Source organism: Vanacampus margaritifer, chromosome 20 (assembly GCF_051991255.1).
Source record: "Vanacampus margaritifer isolate UIUO_Vmar chromosome 20, RoL_Vmar_1.0, whole genome shotgun sequence".
Lineage (NCBI taxonomy): Eukaryota > Metazoa > Chordata > Actinopteri > Syngnathiformes > Syngnathidae > Vanacampus > Vanacampus margaritifer.
The window spans coordinates 3,154,155-3,169,390 of record NC_135451.1 but is presented as its reverse complement, the minus strand read 5'-3'; the positions used below and the strand labels follow the sequence as shown (position 1 = coordinate 3,169,390).

The 15,236-nt window shown below is 40.6% G+C and overlaps 1 protein-coding gene across 1 annotated transcript in view; it reads left to right on the top strand.

Annotated features, from left to right (window-relative positions):
• The window catches only part of LOC144040641 (uncharacterized), a 31,051-nt gene that overhangs the window by 6,879 nt on the left and 8,936 nt on the right, over window positions 1-15,236 (top strand). Inside the window, exons 9-12 of the mRNA XM_077555010.1 lie at window positions 354-569; window positions 1,049-1,146; window positions 5,346-5,432; window positions 14,974-15,216. Of these exons, the coding sequence (XP_077411136.1) occupies window positions 354-569; window positions 1,049-1,146; window positions 5,346-5,432; window positions 14,974-15,216 (644 nt within the window). The remainder of the gene's footprint in view (window positions 1-353; window positions 570-1,048; window positions 1,147-5,345; window positions 5,433-14,973; window positions 15,217-15,236) is intronic.

Below are 15,236 nucleotides of genomic sequence, written 5' to 3'. Positions count from 1 at the left end.
GCTGACGAGGACAAGTATTTTCAGGAAAATTAAAGCTTCATTTATATGAGCTAAGTGCACTTTAAGCACAAACTTTAAAGAGCAATTTCAATTATAAATCATATTTATCAGCCATGATTGACTGGTGATTGCTCTCTTATCCAAAAGTGAGTAAGTCTCCCGTTTAATTATGACCCTCAACAGAGTAAGCAGTGTAGAAAATATTTGTATATTGATATGTATATTTCAGTCTTATTACCTAATATTTGTGTCAGAATGCAAATCCATTTGTAAATGCATGTGACAATGTTTATGTGTCCTGATTAATGTGTGTGTGAGGGTGTGTGCATGCCCACTGATGCGTATCTCTCCAGGTACAGTGGTAGCCTCCGGGGATGAGGAGGTGTTAGAGGTGAAGGCGGGTAATCCAGTGCTGCTTCATGGTGGTTGTGATGGTGCCGCCTCAGGCTCTGAGCCCTCCCAGGCCCGCGCCATTGCCAAAACCCAAGCTGAGCCCAGTACTGGGCACTCAGAAGAGGATGGAATGCAAACAGCGAGGACCATAATGGGCAAAGAGAGCACTGTAGAAAGTAATGCTAAGATTTTATTCCCTTATTACAGATGTAAAAATATATTACACTGGAAATATTATCAGATAGTAAATAAAATGTATTTGTATCTTTCCTTCATTAAGAAAAATCCCCAAATGTGTCTTTGTTAAAATGAGAAGTATATTAACTGTAGCACTAAAGCAATTCATGTAACATAATATTTGTGGAAACAAAGAAAAAGGAGGAATATGAAAGCCTATTTGAACACATTTTTAGAATGATGAAAAATGCAATCTATTGTATAGAGAAAGAAATGCAGTATGTACATTCAATAGCATACAAAATATGCATATAATGTGGAAATGGTATTCTGCATTTCAGGTTAATAGGTGACATGCTAACAGTCTGAAAATATATTCATGACATATCCACATCTAAAAAATAAATCATCGGACTGTATATTGTGAACTAATGCTACAAGATGTGTAGTAAGAGGGTCTTTAATGCCTTCCTTGCAGTAAAGACGTCCGAGGAGGTGGTCCCCCACCATGCTCGGCTGCCGATGGAGCGCGCGCGACCTGACATGATTACGCTTGGCAGCCTTTCACTGCAGCAGGTCAGCTACAAAGCTACAAAGAGGAATATCTGTGTCATCATTCCATATTCACCAGCACATCAGCCACGTCCATTATGCTGTGTATGGGTGGCTTTCGCTAATGGACAAAGGACATGTGCATGTACATTTATCTGTTGCTGTCAGTGTGTGTGTAAGTTTCTGTGCTTTTTCTTCGCCCACTTACTTACTTCTTTGCCCCACTTTTTCCCCAACTGCAACTATTTGGAATTTGCTACATCAGAATGTCTCCTCGATGCACTCAAGTAAAAAGCACTTACTAGATCATGCATCCAAAGTACCTAAATATGTTGAATAGCTCCAAAATGTACTGTGCAAAAACATCACTGACCAAATGTGTTCTTTGTCCACTGGATGTTTTTTATTCCTGGTTCATGGAGGATTACAGCAGGGTCATGCCATTATAATTCTGGTGGCTGGATGGTTCAATTGAGGCCATCATGACAAACATCTGTCCATTCATTTCCTATTGCACTTGTCACAGGTCAGTTGGAGCCCACCCCAGCTGACTTTTGGTAAAAGACGGGTTGCACCAAGGACTGGTCACCAGCATTGCTTTGAAAAAGCAATTTAGCTACTCTACAGATTATTTGATTTTAAAAGTAACTTAGTAACTAGTAACTGAATTCGATTACACGTTACTTTATTAGTTACTTTAGCAGATGCTGACAATTCTGCTTAACAAAAAATGACAATTGAGTTTGCCAATATGTTATTGGAAGTACATTTTTAATAGTAATGATGACTTTTTTTATTAGGATAAAATAGACAGCCATTTATTTATATATATTTATTATTATTAATTTATTTTAATGCACCACATACGCTCATTGACATGCCTGGGGGGCGGATGGATCGGAGCAGGGGGGGATATCATTTCCCTCTGCTCCGGTTCACCTGCCCCCAATTTTAATGCACCACACACACACACTTATGTATATACACTGGGTGGGGTCACACACACGGTTTAGGGGTAGAGTTCGCCAGTCGGCGAGCTGGCGAACTTAGTAACAGGGTTAGTTTTTCACTTAGATCGTTGGGGTGACGACCGGGGCCTCTCCCCGCTGGGCCTGGGGTTCGGGGATGCCGCCCGTCCTCCGGTGCCCCCATCTCCCCTTCTGCCCCTGGTGTTCCGTCCCTCCGCGTGGTGGGGTGGGCGCGGGTGCCCTCTCCGCTCCGCTGCCCGGCCCCCTCTTCGGCGCGGATGCCTGGGTGTGGTGTGTCCCCGGGGTCTGGGGTCGGGGGCTGGGGGGCTGTCGGTTGGTGAGGGTGGGGGCGGGGGGCGGGGGCGGCTTGGTTGGTGGGGGGGTGGTGGTGGGGGTGCCGGGGTGGGGGGTGCTGGGGTGGGGAGGGTGTCTGGGGATTTGGGGACCTGGGGGCGGTTGGGGCTGGGTTGGGGTGGGTGGCGGGGGTGGGGTCGCCTGGGGAGCGGGGGTTGTGGGCCGGTGGGGTGCCTGGTGGGCCTGCAGTGCCCCGTCCTGCTGCGTTGGGTTGGGGGCGCTGGCCGCGTTGGGGTGGGGGGCGCTCCTGCTCCGGGGTTTGCTCTCCGGCCGGTGGCCCCTGCGGGGCCCGGGGGTCGTCCTTTGGCGCGGCCGCGGCCTGGGGGGCCCTGAGGTGTTGCGCTTGCTCTGTCCTGGCGGGGGTCGACGGCTCCCCTCTTTGGTGGAGATTTTCATGCATGCTAGATCCACCACACCAGCATCTATCGAGACTCAGACACAACTTGTTTCTCCCTCAGGTCATTGATTCGGTGGAGGCTGGTGTCTGTGGATCTCACTCTGCTTCGTCTGTCCTTTCTACCTTTCCTCAGTTTCTCCTTTGGGCCCTTGAGGTTTCCCTGATTTGTTGGAGTTTGGATGTCTTTGGGGTTGGTGAAGGTTAGTGGCCCGGTGGGTGGTGTCTGGTCGGTGCTGGGCTTCGCTTTTCTTTCTTTTCTTTGGTCCCCCTTTGGGTCTCCTGGCGGCCCCACGACTCTGGCTGGATTTTGAAGTGTTCGGTTTAGGTGAACGGTATGGGAATTCTTATTTATTTTTATTTTTTTTCGCACGCACGCACGCACGCACACACACACGCACGCACACACGCACAAACACACATACCAAAAAAAAAAAAAAAAAAAAAAAAAGGGAGAACAATGATGATGACATTTCAAATGATCAATACTGAGATCTCCCAAGAAAAAAAAAAGAAAAAAAAAAAAGGAAGTACATTTTTAATAGTAATGATGACTTTTTTTATTAGGATAAAATAGACAGCCATTTTGACTAAAACGGGTAGGCAAGTTCGGTCCCAGAGAGCTGCACTCCTGCATGTTCTTGAGCAGAACGTAATTATGAGCTGATTATTTGAAACACCTGGGTTGCAGGCAGGAAGCACCGAAAACATGCAGGACTGAGGCTCTCTAGTACAGAACTTGCCTGTCCATGTTTTAGTCAAAATGGCTGTCTATTTTATCTTAATAAAAAACCCTATCATTACTATTAAAAAACTAAACATAAGATGGATGGATGAATAAATAATTGCTTTATATAAAAAAGAGAGTATTTCTGGATTTCATTGAACATAAATGGCCTACTTGTTTTTAAACATTAAAAAATAGTCTTTTTACACTTCACTTACCTGGCATGCCAGTTTTGGGGCTGCTGGAGGAAACAGATGTACCACGAAAAAAACTCATACAACCACGGGGAGAACAACCTCCTGCCCGGCTGAGGCACCTTGAAAAGTCCCAAAAATAAAAGGATGACAATGAAATAATATTTATTTTTCAACTTAAAGCTGCACTTTGTAACAATTTGCCTAAAAATATCTTTACAATTACCTTTTTTTTTTTTTTTTTACCATATATGACTGAAACATTTTTTTATTAAATTAACACAAAAGCTGTTCACAATGGGTACTCATGCAAGCTTCTGGCCAACCTACACCACCCACAGCCAATAGCAGTTTTTTTTCTTGTCACACACTCACACAAACACGCACTCCCAGGGAAGCAAACCCACGGCAACCTGCATCGTAGGCAAGTGACGGTACCACTCCGCCACCTGGAGCCCAGCCAATAGCATTTAAACTGAGTTACCGTTTAAGACGAGGTCATTTCCTGTCCGTCTCCAGCCGATCTGAGTGGCTGCTATGTCTACGTGGTGGCCATATTGGATGGGAATCAGACAGGCGTCTAAGTAGGTAAGGTATAGTTATAGGTTCATCTTCTTTTTTTTTTCTTTGCGTAATCGTGTAAAATTGTAGCTGCTCTACAGTTGTGGAAAGGATCATTAAAACATTAAACTTAATAGCTTTAGCCTAAATATCATAGATATTTCTTGCTTACAATCTCACTCTGTTTGTGTTGAAACTTCCTGTTACATTGTAATTCATATGTATTTTCATTGATTACTCCATTTATGTGGCATGTGTTTATTTTCCTCCTCTAGCTAACTAGAGCATGACTGCTTCTTATTCTTCAACTGCGCTTTTGTGCAAGGATGAAAAAGCATGAAAATCTTGAGCTAGCCAATCATTCACTTGCATACTATCAGTCACAACAGAAATAGAGTGAATACAAGAACATCGTTGGTACATTGTGTTTTGAAATGTAGATTGGAAAGACACCCCGACATTTACATGCGTACATAAACAGATTGCAGAACTTCTATCCAGTGTATATTTAGTCATAATCTCACTTGAAAGATGAGGAGTATTGTCATATAGGAATGTAAAGTGAGTGTAATTGGTAGAAAAAAATGGTCTAACAATGTCTCGCCGTCACTTAGAAGTCAAAGAAGTTGACTCATCCTCCCGTACTGGATAAGCAGTGTTGTGTATCAGTGTTGGGATCAGTGTTATCTTATTCTCCCATGGTATTTATGCACTACTGTTTTCACACCCACTTCTCCATTCAAACTGCATTATCCACCAGAGATTTTACATCTATTCAAAAGAAAATAATTGTGTTTTTCTTCCCCAACTATTCTTCCATAGAGAGGCTCTAAAAGCAGAATGATGCCGTCACTTAACAGCATCAATGTGTCTATATGGCCCGTGTGAATGTGCTGACTGGATGTAAACTCGTACTGATGAAACGCAACATGTCTTCAGGGTCTAGCCCGGTATCGATTCACTGCAGATTGCAGGAGTTCATTTCTTTTGCTCAACTCTTCCATTGTGTGCATGTGAATTTACAGCACGCTGCAGTGAAGGCACCGTTGAAGATGAGCAAGTGTGCAAAGATGAAGAGAAGGCTGATGGATGTCTTCAATGGGAGTGTAAAAGTAAGCCCTATGTTGATATAACAAATCTTGCTGTACTGTTACTTACTGAGTTTTCTGTTTGTATAGGGATGCATTTAGAAAATGTAGATGCATTTAGAAAATCGTAATCAAAATTTGATAATTTTATGCTATTCTATACCACTGCAAATTACAACCATAATAATAAACATTTTAAAATAAATTGCTATCCAACTGTTTCAAAGTAAAGATTTAGATATATCTGTTGAATTAGATGCTAACCTGACCTGAAGTAGTAAATGTACAATATACAGTATGTATTGTTAGATTAGATATCTGATATGTTCAGATATGATTACACTGGGGAAGACATTTTTTGTTAAGTTAGGTCCACACTCGTCGCCATGGGCGGGCCATAGGGGTCCGTGCCCGCCCACCAAGATGATTGTGCCCCCCCTATTTGAGGCATGGATCTCTAAAATGGTTCTTCTTTATATATATATATATACACATATTAGTGATGCATGATATTCGGCCACCAAAAATTTTCGGCCGAAAATGGCAAAAATATGCATTTTCAGCAGCGTCTGTTTGAATTAAACACCAAACGCGGGCCGAGTGAGTCTGCCTCGCTGCTCGCTGGCATTTGTGAGTACTGGGCTACCGGCAGCTTCATTGTGCAAAACGGAAAAGGAGAGGGTCTCTAAAAAAAAAAGGATAAAAAAAAAATCCCCCAAAAAAGGAGAGGGTCGCTTGGTAAAAAAAGAGAGCGCTGCTGAGTACTGCACTACAGGTGAGCTACTCTTTTTCCTGCAGCGCCTTCCTTTTTTTCTGTGATGAGAGCCCCTCGAGCGCTTCTACTTTTTCACTTGGATTCTGGTGGCCGTGCTAAATACGTTCACTAACGTTAGCACTATTGCTATCAACAGTTTTAAACAAGTAAACACTTACCACTATCTCCGGGTGGCAACATACCTGTACAGGACGCCGTGTGTGACTTTGCAGTCCGTTCCCAAAGCCGATTGGCTGTTGCGAAAATTTTATTTTATTTTTTTTATACGTTGGTGAATGTTTGAATGCGCCGATTTTAAGTGCGCCTCTCCATGTCTCGCTCCAAATAGCCTACAAATGCGTTATCCACACCGCACCGCACGCATCGGTGCCCGCCTACTGTACATTGACTATATAGTGCAATTGCACCTCCAGAAAATGCTCAGTTGCTCACTCCGCGTTTGTTGTTTAATGTATCATTTGCCAACATGTCTCTGATGTCTGTGGTCTGGACGCATTTCAATTTATATTGTGCTTTGTTAAAATGCCCGTGTTAAATGGGCCTAAATATTTTACAATAATATTATCATTTTAATTAATTATAATAAATGCAAGGATAATAAAAAATTGGCCGTTTCAGTTTTCGGCCAAGCATTTCTCATTTCAGTGCATCCCTAAAATATATGTACATGTATATTTTTTATTCACACTCTTATGTCAGAGTGTCAGTAAACGCAACACAGATCTCGCGGTGGGGGAGGTATGTTACGTTCGTGTTGGCTGGCTGCTTGTGTTCATTGCCGCTCGTGAATTGTTCTTGTTTTCGGCATCTGCTACGGCCAACAGTAGCAATTTGTTCAAGACAAATAAAAAGGGTGACATTCTGGTGGCGGCATTCTTGCAGGACGTCACAACAAGAAACAGTGGTGTGGTTTTGTTTGATTGATGGCCAGTCTTATCTGCAACAGTCATCACAGACTTACTGAAAATAATGTTAGGCAGGCCTATGCTTGTTTATATACGACAATACCTCAATGTTGGCATGCAAGAGTCATGTACATTTTGTACAAGCGAAGCTGCAAGTTTCCGAGGATGCTGGTACACAAGACCAACGTACGGCAAGTGAGGAGGGACACTCGTGTCGGCAACTAAAAAACACTTGAAAACAATAAATCACGGGAGCTGCATATCGTTTGGGCATCTAAAATGAGGTTGGATTTTGCTTTCCTTTTTTCTTTTTAATTCTGCTGCAAACACTGTTCATACAGGTGGCCCATTCTAAGCAATATGTCAGCGCATCCGCCATATTGGATGTGGCAATTGTATTCGCCATTAAATCAGTAAATAATTAGCAAGATTGAGTTAAAATGGGAAAATATAATCAAAGGTAATGGTTCCTTATTAATCCAATGAGTGGTGGCTTTATGCACTGCAAAAACTGAAATCTTAAGTAAAATGTAATTTCTTAAATTTACCCTAAATGTGCTTATTCTGCTTTGACAAGTTATATTTTACTCAAAATTTAATTGTCAGACAAGATCATTGTGCTTATTTTAAGATACTTATTACTTAATTATCTTATTTGATCAAGCAGTCTTGGCATTGAGTGTTAACAGCCAGTTTTAAGTGCTGTGGGGCTTAAAACAAACATTTTCCACATTTTAAGATGGCTAACCAACATCAAAGGCCTGAACTGGGGTTTCATAAATAGATTTTTTTGATTTTAAGATTTTGCATGATGTAATAATGATAATCTGATAATAAGATAAATGGAAAAAATACAAGTGTGAAAATAATTCGACAAAAATTCAATATAGCACTTTATTGTTTATTTCTACTGTCCTTTTTGCAATGGTACAAATACAAGGAGAAACTGAACCAGGCATCTTTGCAAAAAGCTTCACTTTGCCTCATTCAATATGGCTGCGGCGTCAACGTACTCACGACGCGCGGTTGCCGTCTACTACTGTGTGTGTACTGTAAATGCTGTCTATGATGATACTGTCAGCAAGCGCCATTCAATGGATGAATGCTCGGCAGTGCTAGGTGAATTTTTCCAAATATATGAGGCAAGTTAATGCTGTCTGTAAGGTATTCATAATACCCCCCCTTCCCCTCCCAATGCATTTCATGTGCCCCCCTTAAGCCTTGGCTCTGGCGATGGGTCTGGTTAGGTCTGCCAGCTGTTTTTATCTGCTGCTTTTGGGTGCTGTATCCAAAACAGGTCTCAGTTTTTCTCTATCATGTCAAGTTTTTGAGCTATCAGCTTTTCTTGCTACAATCTTTCTACAGCTAATAAATGGAATTGTGCCTATCTGTTAAGTTGTAGAGAAAATGTGCTTGAAAAAAGGTAACTGCAATTTTGGAATTATAATGCCAATTTAAATTTTAATCAACATGAAAATCTAATTTAACAGATTTTTTTTCAAATTATTTTCCAGTGTTATATTAGATATACTTTCTCAATATTTAAACTTGTGGCTAATGACTGTCCAGCCGAATGCCAATTAGTGTTCTGTTTATTGTGTCACTAAACTAAAATAGGTGGGGGAAATATCATCTATTTATGTGTAGAGTCTATAAGATGATAAATTCATTTTGGCTATCGATAATGCAGATGCCTTCATTTTTTTCAAGGAGGCCCATCCCAAAAGCCACTGTGAGGATGTTGTACACACAATCCAGATTAAACACAATCGCACACTGGTTTGTCCATTTCATTTTCATATTTCGCTGCATTTGTACATCTGGTGTCACATCATCATTACTGGTGTGAAAAGCATTTGTATTCCCTCTGACATTCGAGAAAGCATGTAATCTTATAAGTCTTGCATGTGCATTGCATTGTGGGTATGGGATGGCTCCGGGCCACAGAATTGTGTCCATGTCGTTGGGCTTGCAGGCGCATCAATTCTCAGTGCGTCCACTTGAAGTCAGAGATCACACGTCACATCTCGTAGTGAGCGCCCTGCAGGCAATCAGCTTAGCATGTTTTTGTTTTTAAGTAATTATGGGCTAGCATGGCGGCTGACATAATAGAATCAAGAAACTACTGTGCGCATCAGGATCTTCTCTTGTGTTTAGCTGTTTTATGGGTGGGTGGTAGTTGGACACCAGCCCTGTCAGATGAATGTAGTTTGGAGTTTAGCGCGGTGACCTCCTCTCGACAGCTTTGAACCCTGTAAATTCCTTCCGATATCAATGGTGGGTGGCTATTAGACACGGGAGACTTTCTACGCATCACCTAGGGCTACATCTGCCTGGAATTGAATGAGAAATGATTTCACTATTTCTCTCGCCATGCCCATGAAAGGGAGAAAAAAAAGAGGGTAGACTTGGAGGTAACTTGTGTTTTTTTAATATTTATTTATTTATTTTTTACAAATGTGTAATTCATTTGTCTCCACTGTTTCTGATTTAATGGAGGTTGAATAATTGCATTAGGAGGCACATTGTGCCTTGTTGTGAACTGATGAAAGCACATGTAATACTTTTGATAGGCAAACAGAGACGGCGGGGAAGGATAGAAAAGAAAGAACCAGTGCCTGCCTTTGATGCTGAGCATTTATTTGCCGAATTATCCTTCTTTTTACTCACATCTTATCCCCAGTCACAGGCAGGCCAGGGTTCCTGTGATATTGCTTTATTTTGAGGAATTAAGAGATGTAGCGAGGAGACCGAGCGAAGCAGCCGCTTATTACATTACCTCTGATAAGATTGAAAGGCTGAGAAAGGGAGCAAGAGGAGGAAAGAAGAAGTGTTTTGTTGTGTTCTTATTAGATTGCGCTGCTGTTGGCTGCGCAGTACAACAACAAAGTCCAAAATGCAGGTTTCTAACAGGGTTAGCATGTTGTTTTTGTGCGTGTGCTGTGCATGTAGCAGCAGCAATACCCCTGAAAGCCTGTCCCACCAAGAGGTGGGAGAAGGCCAGGAAGTGATGTCCAAATATGGACAGATGACGCAAGTCCCAGAATCCTCCTCTTTTGTGACCTGATGTCAGGTAAGGTTTATTTCCATATGGATGTGAATTGAGAACATTGTTATTATTTTTCTTTGAAAGGAAAAATTGTAGCTCTCTCCACCCCTTTGGCACCTTATTTTTGCAGGAGTGACCCTATGGAGGGATGTCAAAAAGTTAAAATTATGTACCACACTAAACTGAATCAAATTGCACTGCTTGGTGGAAACAGATAGATATTGATCCTGAATTGTTTCATACTTGCCAAAACAGCAGGGATTATTTATTTTAAAACATTCATCTGATGTAATTCATGAAATCATGTGAAGAAAGACAAGCATGGGCGGAGCTAAATGGTCACACACTAGCCACCCCCACACAGGGGAAAAAATGGATATCTGTGATTTTTGTACCATTTTCTCATGGCTGCTATCTTCTTAGACCGCTTGTTACTCTGGCATAAGTTATTTATATTTACCAACAGGACAGTCTCGGTTTTGAGTCTTGTGTCCCAAGTCAAGGTGGATTTTGCCAGCCCCATCGATTTGTCTTGCCTTTACACAGGTCCTGTCCCGGCATCACACTGTTGTCATAGCTATTCATATGATAAACCAATTAACTCATTCACTGCCGTTGACGACTATAGATGTTAAAAATTAATTTGAACTATTTCTATTAGTTCCACCTTTTCCCCCACTTTTGTTAACAAGAGTATGAAAACCTAGAAAAAAAATTATTGTACATTTAGAACAAATATACAATTTTTGATTAACTACTGTAGTCATGTGATTATAGTAGTATGAAGAGTAAGTAGATTTTTGTGTTTTAAACATGATTTTAACCCTATAAACCCATAATAAATACAAGACATTTTGAGCCCTCTATTTGATGAGTATAATATATATTTTTCCCATTGAAACCCTGACGTATATGATCTGACGCATGCATTCCACGGATAATCCATTAGAGAGCAGTATCACTCAGCTGATGGCTTTTCCAGCGATCTTGCAAGTTCCGTCCCAATTGAGAAAGGAGAGGCCTATATACTATTTAATAGTTGGAAATGTTCTTTCTGATTTTTGGAAAAACTGATAAGTTTGATGTCTGTTTAATATTATATTTTTTAGAGTTATAAATGTACAAATGTAAAGCATTGTGACCGGATGTATCAAATATGACACAAATCAAAAGTCATACGTGGAAGTGGATTTAAAAAAAAAAGTATTGTTTTTGTTCAAAAGGACCAATAAATACTCTATTTACAAATAATCTGATTTTTCTCTCATATATGTCATGGTTCAGGCTTTATAGGGTTATTAATGAATGGGCCATTAACCACAGTATATAAAATGGTGTCTCTCCTTGCGGTATGCACAATGGCCTCTCCCACTCTGGTTGGTTGTTAGGTACCCAATCATTACATTAAAAGTAGACTACAAAATATAAATTATCGAGTGAATTATGTTCCCCAAAACATAAATTTTTACTTCCATGTGCTTGATTATTTGAAGGACATTGATCTGATTAAGTGTAAATTTTGTTTCATGAAACCCTGACTGTGGATGGCATGATAAAGAACGAGATGCACAAGCATGCAGGGCCATCCCTCACTGAGGTCTTGTGCACCCTGGCCACCCCACTGAAAAATGTATGGCTACGCCTCAGAAGACAGGGCATGGAAAACTGCAGGTGTATTCCCCTTTCATTACTTTGCCCACCATCCAGCAGTATGCTTAGCTTTGCTGCCACTTCCTATGACATGTTTGTGGTTTTAAATCTGTAAGGAAGAAAAGGGAGTCTTTGGAGAAGAGAAAAGGGGGGAAAGTAGGAGTGAAGAGGGAGGAAGACAAGAATGCGGAGCTTCGACGGGATCATCACCAGCTGTGGGAGGAGTGTGCTGTTGTGTTGCATGTGGGGATGAGGCTGCCGTGCCACCATGCTGGCTTAAAGATGTAATGAATCTTCAGTCAGGGGCTTTCCTTCCAGGGTGACAACTGGCTTTGAGGAAGGTTGTAAATGCAGGGGAGATTGTGGTATAATTCCTCAGACTGGCGTTTGTGCCCCCCAGTCACCATTCGATTATCTCCCAAATTGCTGTGTTTCACTGAGATAAAGATTTTTTATGGCTTGCTGACTTGAAACAACCGGCACAGGCAGAATAGGGTGCAGAAGAGGGAGAGGGGAAGAGAGAAAGAGCGAGAGAAAGCAATGGCCAAACCTGCTACGCATAGTAATTTCCTTTGGTAAATGACAAAATCTTTGTTTAGATGACATTTCCCTAAAATTACTGCAGCGAGATGAATCTGAAATATGAAATGCCACATTTGGCATGCAAAACTATGAAAATGTATTTCTGTGCAAAATTCATGGAGGCATTTAATTTAGAACGTGTTTAATAACTATGGCAGCCTGCATCAGTAATCCTGCCCGGAGGTCCCGAAAAGATTGTCATATTTATTCTCTCCTTTCTTCACCCCCCTCCTTCATTCCAAAGCCAAATTTTTTTAAGGCTAAATGTTCATTGTTAATTAAGATTTACTAATTAAAATGAAAATAATTAACGAGAAAGCTTAATCTCTGAATATTAGCCCATACTTCGAAAGAAAGGAAGTTTTTGTATGTGGCATTTCCTGTCTCTATTAAGAGTGCATTTTTTTGTGATCAGTCAATGTGTGTGCAAAGCCTGGAGAAGATATGTCAGCGACAGGACGCGGCGGCTTGCCAGCCAAAGCATGGAGGATCTCTCTGTGGAGCCTTTGATCTCATCTGTAGGAGTGCTGTAATGTTACGGCACTTTAGGCACCACTAAGGCTCACGGCAAACAAACCACATCTGATATAGAAAAATTGGCCCACTTCACCTTTCGCCTTCACCTTGACGTCTTCCCCATGCACAAACATGTGGGCCGGATAATAACAATAACTCCTGAAGACATGCATGTGCAAATTGAAGTGCAGTGCCATTATATTGTCATTCCATTGCTTCTTTATTCTTTTTTTCTCCCCCTTTTTTCCTCCTCTTTTGCACTGAGACGTTCTTCAGTGTGGGGGCTGAAGGCCTCCGTCACCTCCTCCCATATGTGAAATGTGTGGGCTAAACCGCTTTGCCAACAATTATACTAATTTCACTTCTGCCCAAATTGTTTTTTTGTTTTTGTTGTTTTAGTATGCAAACAGAGAAGAAATTCAGGTGCATTACTTCAGGGCTCAGCACAACACTTGCACATATTGACAAAGCAATGGGTGCCATGGGTGGAGCATTTTTGAGTTGGAAAATTTTGAACCTGCACATTAATCAACCACAGGATACTACAGTAGAAATTTCTTAGTGTTGTTATAAATTAGGGATGGACGAGTACCAACAACAGATACCCGGCCTTATGTCAATGTATCTGTAGTTGTGACGGCAGCCCATACCTGTATAAATTCAGGAATTAGAAATTATAATAGAAAATGTCCTTTAATGTCATGCAATTTTAATGAAAAATGCTATATTTGGCTGTGTAAGTCTTTCCTTAAAATTATCTGTCATTGTTTTTATTTTTTTATGAATAAAAAATACTACTGGTATAAGTCAGTACTTGGTATCGGTATCTGTGACCACGCAAAAGTTTAGTAGTGTATCAGTCTGAAAAAAAAATGGTCTTGAACATCCCTAATCTAAATACAAGTGTCATCAAGGATTAAAACAACAAAATAATGTAAAAAAAAACAGCAAAACAAGACGTCTTCATTGATGTCAATTTTAAATGTTAGTGTAACTAATGTATCATTACAGTAATTGGAATAAGCGGTTAAGAAAATGAATGGATGGATGGTTGGATGGATGGTTGGATGGATGGATTCACTCAAAACTTCCTTCACCTGTATAGTATATCGCTGAAAAACCCCCCCACAGAATCACCTTCAATGTCGTATTGTAATAATTCATAAATATATAGGCAAACAAGTTTCATTTTGCTGAGCAGTTTAAAGGGGAAGCCAACCCCAAAATTGTATATACAAAAAGGTTGTGAATGTCACATGACTATGACGCAGAAAACAGGTGATTGGTTGTTACCCGAACCCTGAGTAAGAATGATGTAATTTTCAGTCCACAAGTGGCAAAACTAATGAGATGGATAAAAATGGGAATTTTTTTCTTAATAATTCATATTACACAAATGTAATATTTAATCAGAATACTATGTTTAGACTACAAGTGGGGCTGGATATGAAATAAAATAAAATGAAAAAAACCAAAACAAAAACTTAAGTACGTATAGAAACACAATTTTTTTTGTATTAACGTTTACTCTTGATATCATCTGGACTTGGACTTTGTGAACTTGACTTGGACTAGATGAAGGTGGGCTTGACTACAGCTGTGGTTGGTATTCATACAACACAGCAACAAAATAAGTGTGAGTTCCAGGTGGAGAAGGCTGCGATTTTAGGCTAGACAGTAGGCCACATGGTTCTTGCTATTCTGGGTTTTACTTAGTTCTGCTTCAGAATACATTTTGTCGTTATCATCTGTCCATCCATCTATTTTCTATTTCACTTGTTGGCATTAGCAGACTTTTTTTTAAACATACGTTTTAGTCATTAATTAAATATTGGTTACAAAAATAGTTAGGTTTTGTTCCAAATATTTAGTGATTATTTTCATTTTCATTGTCAAATGTTATCAAGGTAATTACAGTCCAGTGTTTTAGCTGTTTTACGTTAAGGTAACAATCATACATACAGACCAGTATCTAAAGGGTTGAGCTAACCACTAGTTTAGATTTCTCATTTCCTCATCACAGCCAGAACACAAAGAAGAGATTAACACAAAGCTGTCTTAAAAAGTACTTTGTGTTTTTCGTTATAGATGCACCCAAGTATGACTCCTCAGCCTGTGGAGGTGTGTGTCCGTTGTCTCAGGGCCACCAGGGACAAGCTTCCCAGGGGCCTCTACAGTGTGAGTGTGGCCCTTTACAGCCATCTTGGAGGTCCATCTCTTTCCTGGAGAAATGACAAAGGGCAACAAGAGTGGATGGCGTCCACTGAGCCGATTGAACATCAGGGCTGCTACTACAATGTAAATCTGCACATTAACCAGAATCTCTTCATGGTGAGAACAAATCATTAATA